The sequence below is a fragment of the Zerene cesonia genome, chromosome Z (assembly GCF_012273895.1).
Source record: "Zerene cesonia ecotype Mississippi chromosome Z, Zerene_cesonia_1.1, whole genome shotgun sequence".
Taxonomy (NCBI): Eukaryota; Metazoa; Arthropoda; class Insecta; order Lepidoptera; family Pieridae; genus Zerene; species Zerene cesonia.
The window spans coordinates 4,105,995-4,124,973 of record NC_052122.1 but is presented as its reverse complement, the minus strand read 5'-3'; the positions used below and the strand labels follow the sequence as shown (position 1 = coordinate 4,124,973).

At 35.3% G+C, this 18,979-nt stretch overlaps 1 protein-coding gene across 1 annotated transcript in view; it reads left to right on the top strand.

The window, feature by feature from the left end:
• LOC119835459 (Krueppel-like factor luna) overlaps window positions 1–14,264 on the top strand; it is an 81,192-nt gene extending 66,928 nt beyond the window's left edge. Inside the window, exons 2-4 of the mRNA XM_038360285.1 lie at window positions 6,821–7,055; window positions 8,838–9,002; window positions 9,444–14,264. Coding sequence (XP_038216213.1) covers window positions 6,821–7,055; window positions 8,838–9,002; window positions 9,444–9,619 — 576 coding nt within the window. The 3' untranslated portion in view covers window positions 9,620–14,264. The remainder of the gene's footprint in view (window positions 1–6,820; window positions 7,056–8,837; window positions 9,003–9,443) is intronic.
• The last annotated feature ends 4,715 nt before the right edge of the window (window positions 14,265–18,979 follow it).

Here is an 18,979-nt window from a genome sequence, read left to right as displayed (position 1 = left end):
GTGTTTACTATGTGCGTTTTGGTAATGACTAAAACATTAATTGATCCAGTGATATGAGGAATATTTAAATATCACCTTAGTGAATTCGTTATAGTATAAAATAAAGATTATTTTCATTTCTCAATCAAATAATTTTGTAGCCTTATCTGTTATCTTATGTCAGTACCATACATTAAGGATTCTGATCTAGCATTATTACCATTAGCAAAGGCGTGCTGAATAGTAAAGAATTTCATCCGAAACACACTACAATAAAGAAAATCGATACGACTACAACATGTACGGATTGTCTCTAATCCGACGTCGTGTCGGATGTTGTAAACTACCTCGTATGTTTAGATACAATGTGCCCTACACCTTTGTGTTCCAACCTTGGTCGGGGGCATTGACCCCGCGGAACCCACGTATCTTGACAATGGTACGTGGTTGCCAAAACTCCACTGATGGGTTTTTTTATTCGGTTATTGTTGGCTACGGGTAATTGAATTGCAGAGAGTCTGGTATTCATTTATATGACGTGTTTATTATGATACTATTAATTGTCGTATTGAATAATTTTATTGAATAGTTTAGTTAGTGATGTTTTTAAATCAGTAGTTCACTGATTCAGTTGTGAAATTTTTATAAAAAGAGTAATTTTTTATTATGTCATGTTCGGGCAACTGAGCTGAGCTGAGCTAGTGGTTCGCCTGATGGTAAACCATCACCAGCGCCAATGAACATTTGGATAGGTAATGCCTATGCTAATGCGCTGCCCGCTTTTAATGGGGAAGTGATAAGAAAAGGATAGACAACTTAGAAAGAATAAATAGACTGGGCCGTCTACAATAGTTGATAATAATTCATACAAACAAATTTAAACTGACTTTAAAGTCAAGAACGACTGGTTAAATTATCGTTAATTTGTTGGATTTAGCTTCGCCCTTTTTGTGAAAACAACGAAATCTCATCTTATACCAGCCGCACAGTTCCAACATTCGCTTCACCCGCAACTTCTTTCCGCGTACGGTGAAGCTTCGGAATGATTTACTAGCTACGGTGTTCCCGAACAATTATGACATTGAGGACTTCAAGAAAAGAGCGTATATGTCACTGAAAGGCCGGCAAAACACGTGTAACACCTCTAGTGTTGCAAGTGTTTATGGGCGGTGGTGACCACTTAACATCAGGTGGCACGCCTGCTCCTTTGCTTGCTCAGCCATAAGAAAAGCAAGGTTATAAAATTGGCCTTTATTTAAATGACAAAGATAGTTTGTATATACAGGGTGGAATTTTGTTATATCACAAAAGAATGCTCTTAATGCTGAAGATGTCACGCAAAGAAAACACATCATTATTCTTAAAATAAAAAAAAAAAACTGCTCTCAAAGATTTCCGAAAATTTGCTTGTCGAACCGATTAAAATCTCTTAATACCTTCTACTGTTATTGCATCCATCGTTAGGGTTAATTGAAAGGATAAAATCTCTCTCACATAACTGATAAATCAAGTGACGGGAAAACCAAAAAAGAGAAAAAAAGTTAGTTACGGTCCGTGTTCACGGCAAACATTGCTTTTAATAAATATTCAATAAAAGTGTGACGATTTCAATAAAAATCACGTGCGTACGTTTCAAAAACTAATAAAAACGCGTCTGTGTGTGAGTTTTTCACTACATAGTATAGAACCAAGTCGCTTTCTCTGTCCCAATGTCCCTATGTATGCTTAAATCTTAAAAGTACGCAACGGATTTTGTTGGGGTATTTTTAATTGATAGAGTATTTCAAGAGGGAGGTTTATATATGTATAACATCTATTTAACTGCTATGAATTTAAGGCGTGCGAAGTCGTAGGCAAAAGCTACTTAAAACATATAATCGCCACACAGCCGAAAGCTACTGGGCCGATCGGGTTAAAATTCTTCAAATATAATATATTACAATAATACTCTCCATAAAAATACGCATTAATTAAGTAAATTATAACAGTAAAGTTGTTATTATTGTACGAGAATATAACTTAGTAGCACTTACCTAACTTTGTGTCGCATGTTTCAGCTCGCAAGCGCGAATGTGTCACTTAAGTTACGTACTTACTTGCCTAAGCGAAATATCGTGCTAACTTTATAACGAGTGTGATAAAGTAAAAACTTATAAGGTGTAATAATTAATGATTACATTGAAATGTACATAACAAATATGTACGTACATAGATTTAATTATAAGATTATAAACAATAAATGTCTTAGCGTTTTTTTTTACATCGATATAAATTTTGACCTTTTTTTATGTGATCGTCAATCTGTCTAGCAGTTTGACCGGTGTTATATAAGAAGGGATGGTCCGAAACGAATGTACCATGACCCATGAGAGGTTCTTATATTTCAGCATTTTATTTTAGGAGTTTGTTGTGTAACAGATTTCTTGCTTGATGATCTCAGTGATGAAAAATATGAACCCTTGTCCTGATAGTTTTTCTTTCAATTTTCTTTTATGTAGGTAATTAAATTAATAAATTCCCACCTACCTATGTAGGTACAGAGGTAGGTGAATTCCTTCGGTCTTCCTCTCGGTCTTTTCTTTGGTCTTCACAAATGCGACTCGACAGAATATACTGGGGTTTTAGTCGGTAGGCAATCCGACAAAACTCATTGTCTTTTCCCCGGGGGCCATGGGTATCTATGCTAGTTTTATCCACCAAAATAGGGGTCCTAGTGAATCGGACACATTAGGTGGCTCGTACCTTCCATGTATCCGTGTCAATCGATGCAAGACTATAATTACTCTTGTCTTTTATGATTAATTTCCCTGTGTAAATTGAACGCTACGAGAAATTAGGTTGCTTTTATAAACATCTGTATATACCTAACTTGTTACTACAGTAGTTACAGTTTGTACTAATTAATTTTAAATACTAAATTCACTGGATTTCATGAGGGGATTGTGTTGTTTGTTCCACCTAATAATCTTTTTGCACAAGAAGCTAAGCTTACCTCAAATTGTTAAAATAAAACCAAAATTAAATATGGCCACCAAGAAGGTAATATTAAAAAAAACAGAGGAATCGATAACCTTCTTCTGTTGACAAATCCGTTGAAAAGAAAACTATGCTAGAGATAATTAATTCACAAAACACATTAACTGCGCGATTCAGGAAACGCTATATCGTCAAGACTCAATTCGAAATTCGAACGAACTCCGTGCGGATACGAAATTTCAAGCGCGTGTTTTCGTCAACACAGTGACACATATTCGCATGAAATCCGTTGCGTTCACGGTTCAAGGAATACCAGCGTAGCGCAAATCCGAAATTGTCGACCGAAACGTAATACATTACGCGGTGGGGGAGAGTGTGGATGCTGGTCCGCTTTGATGTGGCTTAATTAAATAGCAATGTAATGCGTTTGGGATTTGCTGAGCCAATTTTCACCACTCGGACTTACAGCTTCAAGTCGAAATGACTCAATATTAATTAGTGTATGAGTATTTTTTTTTTTGTAAATTTAATAAATTAATTTATTAGGAAAAATAATAATTTATCAGATATTTAAGAAGTGCATACGAGCCCATATTATCATAACACTCAAAAATCACTACGCCAACTTTTTACAATATCAAAAGATATGAATTGAGGTCAAATTTACCCTTCATGAGAACTTGAATTAACGCCCGTGTAGAAATATCTTAAAATATGTTTTGTGAATTGAGTTTATTAGATAGAACTGGCTGCACCCGGCAAACGCTGTTCTGCCTTACTCTGATCATTTAGTGGTATGAAAAATAGATGTTAGCCGATTCTCAAACATACCCGATATGCACACAAAGTTTCATAAGAATCGGTCATGCCGTTTCGGAGGAGTATGGCAACGAAAACGGTGACACGAGAATTTTATATATTAGACTAGCTGACCCGGCAAACGCTGTTCTGCCTTACTCTTATTATTTAGGGCTATGAAAAATAGATGTTGGCCGATTCTCATAGATACCGGATAAGCACAAAAGATTTCATCAAAATCGGTCAAGCCGTTTCGGAGGAGTATGGCAACGAAAACTGTGACACGAGAATTTTATATATTAGATATTATTTGATTTGTTATAATGTGTTGTTTATTGGCTTGTGGTGATAAATAAATCTCGCTTTTTTCGTTACGTGATTAATTTTCTGTTCATCATCTCTCTCTCTCTAATATTAATTGTATAAATAAAATGTTATTGATATCGATTCGGGGTTTTTTGAACTTAATTAAAACTGTATTAATTAATTGATGAACTGTAGGCACAACCATTATATTGTACGATTCAAACTTCTCGAGGCCCGTGTCCTCTTCACGCTTCCTAGTTCATTCCCTTTTTTTTCGTCGTTAATCCTTTCCTTATCCCTTGCGACTTAAAAGCCAGTTACGCATTGGCAGAGGCAAACGTTTCTGGATTGCCCGCAATAACACAATATAAAAACGAAAAAAAAAAAAAAACGTGTATGTGCGATTCACACACGATAGAAGTGAAACTTCAGTAAATCGACAAAAGAATGAGATGAATATTTATAAAATATAAAATAGTATGTATATTTCTGTCTCATTCTTCGCTGGCTTCATTCTACTCATTTTTGTATTTGTATCTCTTACCTGTCGTTTTTCCGTTGCATAAGGTTTGAAATCACAACGATTCTAAAGAAGTTTCACTTCAAAAATGCATGGTTGAAATTATTTATCATAGTTTTTTCGTACGAAAAATGTATTCATTTATATATCAGCCGTGATAATAAATCCTGGTTAACATTCTGTTAGCATTCAGCAATGAAGATGAATCGACATGATGTTGCCAACGTTGCTTGTTGCAGAGTTGTTAACGCTTCAACATGCGTATATTCTGGACCAAGCGAAAAACATTTAAACTATTTCCAGTAAGATTGTTGTTCAACTGTTGAGCAACCAATGTTTACGTGTTTCGTGAAAACGAGGCCTTTAGACACAGATGACGTCAACGCTTAATCAAGATATGGACAATAATAGTATCGCCCCAGCAGTGGCGTAGCTAGAGGGACAAGGGCCCTGGTGCATAGGGAAAGAATCGGGCCCTCCTCCCCTCTTTCCGCCTTCCTCCCCTCTTTCAAAGCTGAGGTTAGAGGGCCCCCTGAGCTCCGGAGCCCTGGTGCACTGCACCACCTGGCCCAATGATAGCTACGCCACTGCGCCCCAGCTTATACTTAGGTCTTTAAAATATAGGTAACGTACCGGTGCTCTAATGGATTGATAAGACGACATAATGGTAAAATCTTGTCTATAAACCTAGGATTAGATATAGATTAGAAATATCTAGACTGCGATGAGCTAATGAACTTGAGTTAGACAAGACTGCGAAAGGTCAGGCTATGATTTCGAGTATATTTTTGTATGTATATTTCTTAGGTTATAGGGCCTAAACGGCGTATCGTATTTTTATGTGAAGCACCTGCAGCATGAAAATATTTAATTTAACTGATTTGTATGTATGTAGATTGTTTGTTCTTGTTTTTCTCTTTGCCGTAAATTTATATTTTGCAGTCAGGCTTCTTGATTTAATAAAAATCATTTTATTATTATTTGATACTTGATATAGATATATTATCATGTGATTACACAATAAACGACAACATATCTTGATGATAAAAGTGCATTGAACAAATCAGGAACGGAACAGCTATAAGGCATCCAATTTAAATATGTTTAAGTGTTAAACATTTTCTATCCCACTAATATTATAAATGCAAAAGTTTGTGAGGATGGATTTATTTATTATATATATATGTATGTTTGTTACTCTTTCACACAAAAACTACTGAACCGATTGCAATGAAATTTTGTACGTAGATAGCTGGATAATTGGAATAACATATAGGCAACTTTTTATCCCGACATTCCTACTGGATACAGACTCACGCAGATGGAACCACGGGGCGCAGCTAGTATTAAGTATATGAATTTGTTGTTGACTTAGATTAGGTAATTATCGAGTTTCTTATCGATTCATCTTAGTGGAAGCAACCTTCCGATTCGATGGTAGTTTAAAAAAATACTCATAAACTCTTGTAAATGAAAGCTACGCGAATGATAAAAAAACTTCATATTATTTAATTTATAAACAAACACCTATCTGGTTTTTAATTAAGGTGGCTTTAATATTACGTCTAGAAATTTCATTTAATTCAAAAATGTATGCATATATACTGCTGAAAGGATTATCTGAGATACGTTTTGTAGACTATTAATTGGGATTAATATATTATATACTACTTTTTTATCCGTGAAGCTGAAGCATACAAGCATTAATTATTATTTTATTCCACGAAGCGAATCTATAACTGCGGTTCTCGCACACTTAAGGAGTTTAATTACTCGTAAATATAAAGAGAAGATTAATTTCTGTAAGACTAAGGGACAATGTCATGATGCTGATCAAGACTCGTGTAACCATGTGTTTACTGATCGATTTTCTTCACGGACAAGTCGGTGAGCCCTCTGTCTGAGCCAGACGAAGACGTTTTGTTTTCGCTACCGGGATTCGAACCTATCACTTGGATCTTGCAAACGTGTTAACCACTGTACCAAGAGGGCGGTCAACATCACTTTATGACGTATATAATACTTATTCATGCTCTATTTACGACTAAGGCTGACAGATGATCTAAACATTAAGTATCGAGAAGTTGTGTGACTAACTATAATTAAGAAAGGATTTCGACAAACAGTTTTGTGTATTAAGAAATATTTTGATAAAATATTATAACTAGCTAGACTGTTTTCGGATTATCGTTCGTTGATCTTGTCTCGATGCTAAAATAATAAGTCGATATCGCTTTCCAGACATGCTACGAAATGGAGCGCTACCTCCGCGAGGAGCCGCGGGGCAAGCGGCGGGAGGTGGAGGAGGAGTGGGCGCCGACTCCCTCGCTGCCGCCGTCGCCGGCCAAGTCTCCGTCGCCGGCCAAGTCCCCGTCGCCGGCCAAGTCTCCGTCGCCGGTGTCGCCGGTGTCGCCGCGGTTGTTCGCCGTCAGCGCTGTGAAGAGCGAGCCGCCCAGTGATTCTGATGAGCCCAGGGGTAATATTGATATTCATTGCTCACTCACTATACAACAGTCTTCAATCTTTTTGGTCGGGCTGAAGTTAGGCGCGAGTGGATGTGTACATACAGTGGCATAGCGTGAACATTTGCCGATGGGATATACGCCGCCCCTTTATAGAGTTCTGTACCCGAAGGTTAAATTAAAATAGGACACTATATTTAAAACTTCGCTGTCTGAATATCTAAATATTTTATAGTTTAATAATTAATTGGCGTTTCCTCCTGCCCTCATCCGTATGCCGCCCGAGGCCATTGCCACCAGCCAACGAACCAAAATATAATTAAATAATTTGTTAAAAATAAATTTTATCGACTAAATATATGAAATTGTCGTATTACAAGCATCTGATATTATTCGTTTTTAGTGCCGATGGTTATAACCTAACTAAGAACCCGCCCTGGCTTCGCACGGGTGCAATAATACATGACGTATAAACCTTCCTCTTGAATCGCCCTCTATTAAGAAAAAAAGACCATCAAGATCTGTTGCATAATTTCAAAGATCTAAGCATACAGACACACAGACGTCGGTGATATTGTATTACGATTGTACATGTCGGTCGGTGACGTCACATATTTGCAGTTCTCTTATTTTCGGCACAACCACGACTCTCACCCGAGAGGCCTTGCGCTGATTGTTAGCATCTGATTCGCCTGAGTCAATATAACCGTTTAAAACATACTACCAATGTAGTGTTATGTTATCTTTGAATATATATTATAAGCAGCTTAGTATGATAATATAATAATATGAAAGTTGATTTCTACATCTTTTAAGCGTTATTTCGATTTAAAATCCCGCCAAGTGCGAGTCGGACTCGCGCACGAAGGTTTATCATTATCTAATAAAGGGAAAAAATGATATCTGCTTTCTGAGTGCCCTAAATATTTGTTATATTTGGAATTGTATTATGTTTTTACTCTTTGTTATAGCGACAACATAAATACGTCATCTGTGAAAATTATCTACTGTCTAACAATCACGGATCATGAGATACAGTTGTTGTTGTTACAGACGGACGGACGGCGGAAGCCAAGTAACAGGGTCTCGTTTTGATATTTAAGAATACAACCCTAAATATTACTATAACCCAATAGAAAGTGAGGTGACAAGCACAAAAAACAGTCGAACTGAGAATCTTCTCCTATTTTCGAAGTCGCTTAATAAATTCACGCATGAAAGCAAAGGCTCTAAAAACCCTCCGCTTAGCAACGTGCTTATTAAAGTCGGTCGAAATAGCGTACAAATAACGTGTAAAGTTTACACTGTAAACTATCGGATGATGATTGAATGTGTTAACACTCAGGTTGGCTGTATTCAAATATTCTCGTGACTCGATGTCGATGCTAATTGCGCGTTTGTGCAACATATAATGAGAAAGTGCCGTGTGACATATGGCCGGTTAAACGTTTATTGTGGGCACTTGACGGGGACGATAGTCAATTTATTTGTTTGTGCAAGTTGAATTGAAAACGGTTTTGATGCGTATTGGTTAATGGCAGGCAAATTGCAGTGGACGGATTTTGTGTGTTAAGATTCTGTTGGGTTGCTCCGTGAGGTGGGAAGACTTATTAGGTACACGGATATCAAATACATGTGAATAATGTCGATGAACCTTTGGATTGTGATGTGTTGGAATGAATTTTGGAATGTAAATAATGTAAGACACCTGATTCAAAAAATTTTTTTTTTATCTCATTTAAGTGGTTGAAATCGAGGCTGAACTAGTTGTTATGTTATTAATGTGGTCATTACAGACGAGCCGCCCTGCCCGGCCCCGGTCCGCCGGCACCCGGCGCGCCACCACGCGCACGCGCACGCGACCGACCCGCGCCGGCGCGTGCACCGCTGCGAGTTCCCCGCCTGCGACAAGGTGTACACCAAGAGCTCCCATCTGAAGGCGCACAAGCGGACGCATACAGGTGATTGACATGTGACTACTAACCTCCAGTTTGTGAGATTTCAAAAGATTTTCAAGAGTTACCGTCTTGAGGCGTGCAGGTGGATGGATATAGGTGATTGATGTGTTTGTGGAAAGTTCGCTGATGTTTTATGCTAGGTAAGTGTCAATATGTTAATGAAGAATGCTATAATGGGTAAGTAAATAAATTGAGCGAGCTAGCATTAGCCAGTATGTGGAGGCTAACACATAGGTACGTTAGCACGTATAGTTACGATGGAGTATATTAATGATGTTATAATATGCGTTTTATGCATTTACAAATAAACTCAAGTACGTTATGTACAACTCTTTGTTAGTATGAACTCGACTTCTCAGCTAATGGAAATCATCCTTCCTGTCTATATAGAACTTTCAAAATTTTGTCATGACAAATATTAACGTGAGCCAATGAACGTTCCAGGCGAGAAACCATACAAGTGTTCGTGGGAGGGGTGCGAGTGGCGATTCGCGCGCTCGGACGAGCTGACGCGGCACTATCGCAAGCACACGGGCGCCAAGCCGTTCCGCTGCCACCAGTGCGAGCGCTGCTTCTCGCGCTCCGACCACCTGGCGCTGCACGCCAAGCGGCACGCGTAGCCCGAGATCAAAGCCCCACCCGCTCCCAAAAAGCGGACGAGTCGCAGCAAAAAGCATCCCAAACTCGTCTCGCTCCTCAACGCTGGGGCCCACGCCTAACCTCGCCCCGGGAGCCGGCGGTCGCTTTCCATTGCAAGCCAAAGAAATTTCGCTACGCACGTAGCCGAGTCAACACTCATCGCACCTAATGCTTTAAGGTTATTTTTAGTATTTTATTTTAATCTCTATTTCGGCCTGTCGTTGCGGTTCTTTGTTGCAATATGAGAACTTTTTATTACCGTTATGTATGTGAATGTTTAGCTTTGTGTATAGAAGATGTTTTTATGTTGGCGAGCCGCAAAGCGGTCGCTGATAATGTGCCATCGTTAGGGGGTTGCCGGTGGACGCGCGTACGTTTCTTGTTGTGATTTATCAATATATTCTGAATTTTGTTTGTATCGAGTTTTGATTCAATGCATATTCTTGGTATTGGGGTTGTCACAAATGCGTTGTTTTACATGTAATGTCGCTATAAGTGGTTGTCATACTTCTGATAAACTTCTCCGGTGACGCCCCGTCGACCCGCATTTCAATACACGTGACATATTATTTATTGAATCGGGATATTCGGCTAATAATCCCACCGACGCTCAGCACAACCTTTAGTTTTAAGCTTAGTAGGTGTGCGTCGCGTTACCTGATGTTTTGCTATTATTTTAAAACAGGCGTTTTATTATTTACATAATTGCGTAATGGAACGTCTATTTTAACGTTAATGCATATTTAATTTTATTTAATTTTAAGATAGGTACTCATGTTTTAATATCACATATTTATGTTAAGCTATCCGATTTCTCATTCCGTTATGTGTGCTTCTTCGATGGATGTTGAGTGAATGAGGTTTACATTTGAAGTTTGGATGTTTATTTATATTATATTATACATATATATGAATATACATATATGTAGGGTTAGGTTTAATATATGTCTTCTTGTGCTAAATTCTGAAATGTATGTTTAGTGTACCAGTTATTGGTTGATTCGGAATCACAGTCGCAATTAATGTTCATTTATATTTCAATGTGTTTATTTTATCATCGTATATTTTTATATGGCGTTATATTTTGTGCATTTTATTAAGGTTTTGTTTAGTATAAGTTTAATGCGAGTGTATTTAGAGACGTATGATTAATATTGAATGAATTTGAAGCGCTTATGTGCCGAGTACGAAGCGAGACCTTGTCTCGACAATGGAATATTATATAAGGATTGATATATTATATCCCAGGAGATATATGTTACAGTAAATGTTAGTGAGATGGCGAGATTCGAACTATATCTCGATGATAAAACTGTCTACATGGACATGGGCGGCGTACTATCGATATAGGTACGCCAATAACCGACTTAGGGTAGCGGGAGTCTTTTTAGCGCACGTGACGCGTTTATTTGAGGATGTGACTGCCCTTGCTGGTGGATCGTGACAATAGATTTACGAAGAGTTTATCAAACGTCCATGTCAAACTTACGAAAAAACACGTGAATTTTATGGACGTCGAATAGAGATAGCTGAAAAGATATTTCTATGATTCGTTGTACGAGTTTATTCATGTCCTCAAAGTTTTTTTGACTCCGACGCATAATGAGATAGTAAATATGCAATTAAGAAATGGCTCAGAGGATTGTTAGAGTATTAAACTGTTCTTAGATAAATAAACAATCGATTCAACGAACGTTACTTTTGGATATATTTTTTAATATAAAACATGACTGGTTTACAACTGCCATCTACTTATAATACTAGAACTTCCTTTTCGAAATAGATGTTACTTGTTAGCCGCAAACATTTGAATGTTTATACGCATTATACAAGTGTATGAAATACAAGGATTACGAGTATCGATGCTTTAATCTGCTACACATTACATTGCCGCTTGGCATTACACACACGTACTGAGTCTAATACCCAAGATGCAATGTATGACGTACTGGAATCTCAATTCGTAAGATTCGTAAGCGTCTTGATGTTGGAAAAATGAAATTGCGTGAATCCGGGTGTCCTGTAAGGATGTTATTCCGGGGCCAATAAATAGTCTTCCCGAATTAATGAGTGATTTATATAACACATCACGGGGATACATGTATCAAAACAATGTGATTCCATATACACTGAATTCATCAATCATCAAATACGATACGACGAATACCTAACGTACTGTTGGCGCCAAATCACTAAATCAAAGATGGCGAACTCGGCGTAAATTCGCGCCAATCAAAGCGCGAGCGGCGTATAGTTATTACGTTGCCATGGTAACCATGGTTCCATGATGTGCTTCACGGAATAGATAATAAATACAATTCCTAGTTTTTTGGCGCCTATCATACGTGTCATGAAGACGACATTTTACACGTCATTTAACAAGGATAAGATTTGTAAATAAATGAAAAAAGTTACGCGATATAATTATAGTAAAAACGAAACTAGGCATTAACTGTTAATATCGTGACTTTGTATTGTATAAAGTAGTGATAAAATCGTGTCGAAACATCGCTACACGCTTTTTGAATATTATAGAATCAACAACCATTATAATATCACTACCAATACGTTTCCTAATATGAATGTACAAACAATTTAATGCATTTAGAGGAAATACCGTAAACAGATAGCTTACCAAAGGCCTCAGATAGATCGCGTATTTAGTGCGCGTCAGAGCGCTAACCCGATGTCGCGCTATGACGCTCAGTTGTGTTGTACTATGCAGGAATATACCGTCAAATAGAGATACCTACATACCTCTTCGATCTGCTCACGCTACGCACGCGTTCTATCTGTTAACGCCATTAGCATAATACAACACAATTCGTCATAAATCAAAGCGTCATAACGCAGCGTCAGAGTGCTTATATGACGCTGCGCTTTATGCTTATCTGATAAAGCTATGTATGACATACATATTCGAGAACTGTTATTTTCGACATCTCATTTAGATACGGTGTTTGCCATACATTCTGCATATTATGAAATACAAAAATCCAGTGATCATTTCATTGTCTACATTATACATAGATTGCGTCATATAGCAACGATGTGTAGTAAAAAAAACGCACACGAATAAGACGCATACAGAACCGATAAAACTGTCTTTATACATCAATTTTGTGTAAAGCTAATGTAGTTCTATTAAACTCATCTTCGTATAATATTAAGTAATTTATTAGGAAAATTTCTCTTCGCTATATAAATGTGCGTATGTTAAGATGTTAGTGTGTAATTAGATATGACTGTGTCTAGCGTAACAATACTGTGGGAAAAATGGCCAAATGTAATTTCGCATAAAAATATAGATGAATTTGGAATGCAACACTTATGGAAATTCGGTTGTTTTCAAAAGTTTTCACTGTTATAATACTAATCGAAGCGAATATAAAACCAACGCACTAAAAACATTTATCCGTTCAACCTTTAGTTATAAGCGGTGTAACTAAACACGATTTGCATTAAAATTCATAAATATATTAACGATATTGTTTATTTCATAGACTTGCACAAAATTTAAAATATAATCCGCAAAGCGTATCGTATGTTTTATGTCCGTTTTAGCTGTATAATTAATAAGTTTCAGACGAGAACCGTGTCTATTGGCTTAGCCAGTATTGCAGTTCCTCAAACTTTGTCTATGATACATTTAAACTTCTAAAACGCCCCAATCGGGCGGAATAAGTAACTCTGAATTTAGAAAGTATGCATTTTCTTCGTATAATTTGACGCTTACCAGCCTATACAGTTTGTTGCGGTTCGGTTGATTGCTCAGCTCATATTATGACTGCATATCCCATAACTGTCATTTATTACTGTCCTATTGACGATGTTTAGATAATTGTATTTATTATATAACTATTCCTATATATACGTTATCGAACATTATAGGTGTACACTTTCGAAATTTTAATAATATCGTAACGGATAATTAATTAATTGATAAGCGATATATTAAAATGTGATTCATAGATAGAAATACTAATGTGTGGGTACGTGTAATATGCTTAAATGTTGAGGTGTAATTAGGTAACTTATTCAATGCATGTCTGAATGCGTATTCGTAGACGAGTAGAGAAATATATATTATACTAATTTGGTGTTTTTTCTCGCTGGTTGGCATGTGGAAACATTTTGCGCACCAGTCAAGTTTTATGCAAATTTCAATTGAGTCGGATTAATAAAATGGAAAAGAAAAATTGTCACATACATTACAAATTTAGGATTTACGATAGTCTCATTCGATTATTCAAAATTTTCATCTTGCGAACTCGAAAGAGCCGTGTTCGTGTGATTTGAGTATTTTGTATAATTATAAATACACGTCAAATGTTTCTATGTGTCAGTACGTAAGGTAAATTAAATATATTATAGTAATATGTATAACACATAGCTAAATTTTTGAAATATATCGCGGCTGTGTGTTTTTGAATCAACTGTAGATAGGTTTTTAAAGTGTTGTATGAACCTACTGAACGGTCGAAGCTATATTTATCTTTCGACAGTACATTTGATTTGTCCGATCACTTCGTTCAGTTACAAATTGTATTTACACGGTTTTTCTTATGCTGTATTGTAGTATTTATATATAAATGTTTGTGATACCTTCCCCCATATTTGACTCTACAAAAAAAATGCAGCAATAAATTAATCGGAAGTCTCGGTAAGCCATAAATTCTAGATTAACTGAAGCACCATAAAAATGGTAAATAATAAATACCAACGAATTATTTAATATATATCAATATATTATTTGTAATATTGCAATACAATTCAAATATATCTTAATTTCTAATTTATAAGGAAAACAATTATTTTAATTATTTATTTATTTTTTTTACTTTTTTAGCACTTTTACACACATTATTTACTTTTCAGAGATAATTTATAGTAGCCTTAAAATAAATATTAATGCGTTGAACAATAAATTTACAAGAATGGACCTTATTCCACTGCCATTTACCGTTAGTGAGGCGTTCGGATATAAATAAAATATTGTATTTGTTTTGATGATGAATAGACAAATAATAATTAATTAGTGGAATAAATAAGCGCAATGTGAGACTCGAGTAATTATCGAATTGTATGACAGGCAATGTCCAACTTGCTTTATAAATCACCACTGTATTCAAACTGCATATTATTAAAGTATGTGTATATGTAATTTGTTATTTGAATAAAAATTATTTGTTATTGAATTACTTGAATATGTCGTTTATGGTTATTTTCTGACATCACTATAATGCAACTATTCGCAAGCATGGCATTATGTTCAAAGGCCACACGTTAACCTGCGTATTAATGGGTATAATACTAACTAATACGTGGAATAATAACACACTCGACTTGTGTGTGTGACCTATTCATTTATGCGTATTGATCATTGGTTGACACGCAAGCGGTATAATAAAATAATTTGTGCGTTGTTAGTGGTAAAACTAAGATCAAAAACTGGCTTGCATTTTAAATATCAGTCCTACTTAGTCTGACCGCCTTGTGAACTCATAAATTTTGTTTACTGCGTGTCAGTTAGCCCACGAGTAAGGTCTGTCTGTGCCTAATTTCACGTCGGTCAGAAGGGATGATATTGATGTACAGATAAATAGAAACAGGCGGGCATTAATATTTATTTGTTGGAAGTAACGTCAATAAATGCTTGACGTTTATGAAGCTTGTGTCAAATTCCAAACTGAGAACATTCCAATTTCCAACGCTTCTTCATTTAGTAGGTTTATGCGCCATTGATTTTAAAAACTTTTATCGACAAAACTGTTGCTTATTTGAAGTTGGTCAGTTTAATGTTTAGTAATGTGGAGTAAAGTTGGTAGGAATAACAATGACCTTGATTTATTAATATATTTTGGTACGAAATTGCAAAACGAATTTACATTTTATATTTTCATAATCTGAGTCAAGTTAGTGAGTCAGTTTTGTCGATTTTTGTTGAATATATCTGCAATCAGATAAGATAATTGTAACTGTATTACATATTTAATCTCAATTACAATTTTATATACGTACAGTACATCTTTAACATAAATTGTTACTTCAATAATAATGTCTATTATATCAAAACTAGATTAATCGTTATTGTTCGTTTGTTGCGAATCGTTTGAGTTTTCATCAATTTTATAATGAAACATACGGTTATATTTTCTTTATAATTTGTATTGGAATTGATGAAAATTTCAAATGTGTTGTTTGTTTGTAAGCTAAGAGCCTTTATACACATTAATAACACGCTTTCAATGTTCGGACCACGCAGGTCCATATCAAGCTTGGCAGAGTTGAAGCGAAACTCAGTGGTGACGAGGCAGTCCACGATTGCAAAGATCTTATGTTTGATTGTGTACATTTTAGTACATACGAATTAACTTTCGATGAAGGGGTTTTCGCCTATTATCTATTAAACCGTAAAGAATGCTTTGTATATTAGTTGATATGAGGATGAGTTATGCTTTATTCGACTGCTTTGCGTACACATAACACAGTAAATAAAGGCTCTTAGAGTAAATCGGCTTTTTGTTTTATTTGAAACTGTATCTTGTACATATTTTCAATAGTTATTACTAATCGTGTATTTACAACAGTAAACCATAAGTATTCGATTATTATGTTATTGTTCTTGATATAAACGGGAAATCCTTATACTTTATATTTATAATTTGGCCCTCGCTGTGGGTCGGATTCAGTAGCATATTGCATTTTATATTAATAAATTTTTCTTATATGTGGTTCAACTGTATTTTATTTAATTAGCTAGCTGCGCCCCGCGGTTTCACCCGCGTAAGTCCGTATCCCGTAGCAATATCGGGATAAAAAGTGGCCTATATGTTATTCCAGTTGTCCAGCTGTCTACGTACCAAATTTCATTGCAATCGGTTCCGTAGTTTTTGCGTGAAAGAATAACAAACACATACACATCGCTACAAACTTTCGTATTTATAATATTAGTAGGATTAGCTTGTGACTTAATTCCTATTCCCTTCTTTAATAGATGGATATTTACGCTTCTTTAAGGTTCGTAAGGAAAAGTAGTATGTCAAGAAAATAATAATGTCATTCTTAAAGAATACTCTGTGCAATTACATCAGAGACCGATCAAAAGATATGGCTATAAAGAAAGTTTTCTTTACAAATATCGTCACTTATTATTCCACTCACAAGTAGGTGACATACAACAGGTTAATAGTAATGAAATATTAATTTATAGCTTTCACTTCTTTTTAGGAAATAAATTGTTTGGAGTCTACAACAGACATTAAATTGAAACTGAAAAATACTTAATATCATCAGGATATATATTTTCCCACTGAGTGGACACACGAATCTTAAATTAAATCTCTAAAAATCATAAATTCGATACTATTACTGTTTTACTTATGGTATGTCCCATTTTCGCGCCGAAACACCGGAATCAATTTTTTTATGCAAATAAATATTTTATTTTTTTTTATTTTTTATATAAATAGTAGGGATAATCCTGCATTAACTAACCACTCCATTACCAACTTTAGGTTATGAATCCTAGAAAGTTCTATAAGTTCCAGATAAAATATTTGGATTTTCGTTCACTAAATATTTTAGGAGAAATAATATATGGTTACACAGTTTTCCTTACTCTTCCCAGTCGTTTCATTTATTCCCCACGATAATCCTTTCTTTATTCCACACCATTAGGCCACCACAACGTATGGCGTAAGTGATATAAAAACGTCATTAATATTTTAATGCCGATTAATAAAGATATAATCTTTACTAAATAATATATGACTAATATTTAAAGTTGTGCTACCGCCATCTCTTTTTGTTATTTTTACTATGAACTCCATTGTGGTTTTTATTTAATTAATTATGATGCAACCACTAATTTATTGCGTGTAAAAAGATAAGATAAATGATTCATGAGATTCATGAATTCAAACCAATCCTACCACACGATCGAATATTTTCTATACTTCATATTTTTTAAATCTTTTACACTTGTTATTTATTTTTAAATCATTTTCATTCAGGCATCCTTGACAATTCAAATATTAGCAATTCTATTGTAGTATAGTATTATATTATCTGTGGTAGTATTAAGAACCCAATGCTTTTGTATTATGGTTTAAGCGCCATCTTCAATTAAAGAATTGAAATAATAATATAGGCAAGAAACTGTGTAGTGTCATAATTTAATACCGATGTCACAGATGTCGCTTCTATCAATTTTCGTTTGTGTTATATAAATCTGTACAAAATGTGTGTACAGATTTATATAACACAAACGTACAAACGTACAAATGTACCTCAGTTATGAAAAAACCTCTATGTTTTTACATAAGTGAGGTACACACAAACACAAAACGTATATAAAAACTCAAAAAAAAAACGATTCCTTAACTACTGTTTGCAGCTATTATAGGGATGAATGAAATTGGTCTTCACCGAGCTGGATCCAGCATACGACTCTGATAGAATATCCCAAGAAGCATTTAGATCAAGTTGGTGTGCCGAACAAAACGATAGCTGCAACTATCGTTTTTTACCTTTTTTAACTTTAACTTTTTTATTGATTCTGTGCATTAGATTTGCTTTCAAATATATTATTCCAGTTCCTTACCAATTTGTACGCTGCCACTGTGAGGGGGTCAATGTGGTATCCACTGAAAATCAGTGGAGAGTCTAAGTTCCTTTAATGGGCTTAGACTCTTATACACTGAGTGGATCTCCCCTTTATATGAGGTTTATTTAACGTTTTGTAAATTAGATTATTTTTTATTAACTTTACCTTATATAAATAAATGTATTTTCTTTCTTTCTTTCTATATGTTAGCACAAAAGTAAATATCTTTGACAACAGTCTTCGCTGTTAGTAAATGGCGGATTACGTAATTGAAATTGTATTAAATGAAATGAAATAACTTTATTTTGTTTAGGATAAATTGTGATAAAAAATATGTAAAAGAAATAAATATTTTATTCCATAAAACCTCATATAACTACTTTTCTGATAACGTAGATGAATTAAGAACAAGCAATTAATCATATTTTTAGTCAAGTCTGTAATAGATGAAGTTAACGATGCAGGCTATGTTTTAGAAATTGTCACATAAAAATTATCCAAAGTAAAACTATGCCTACACGTATATAAGGCAAAGTTTTCCCATTAGGATAAAGAATATAATTGGAACATTCCTGTCACGAGATAAGATATTATTTTGAATGAGTGTGTTGGACGAGAGCTATCAGTAATTTTTTGACTAGGTTTTAGTAGGCTACTGTGAGCAGTTGTTTATACTATGTGAATGGCTGCCGCATTGCTTTTGATATTTTAGAAATTGGAACCGATGAGAATT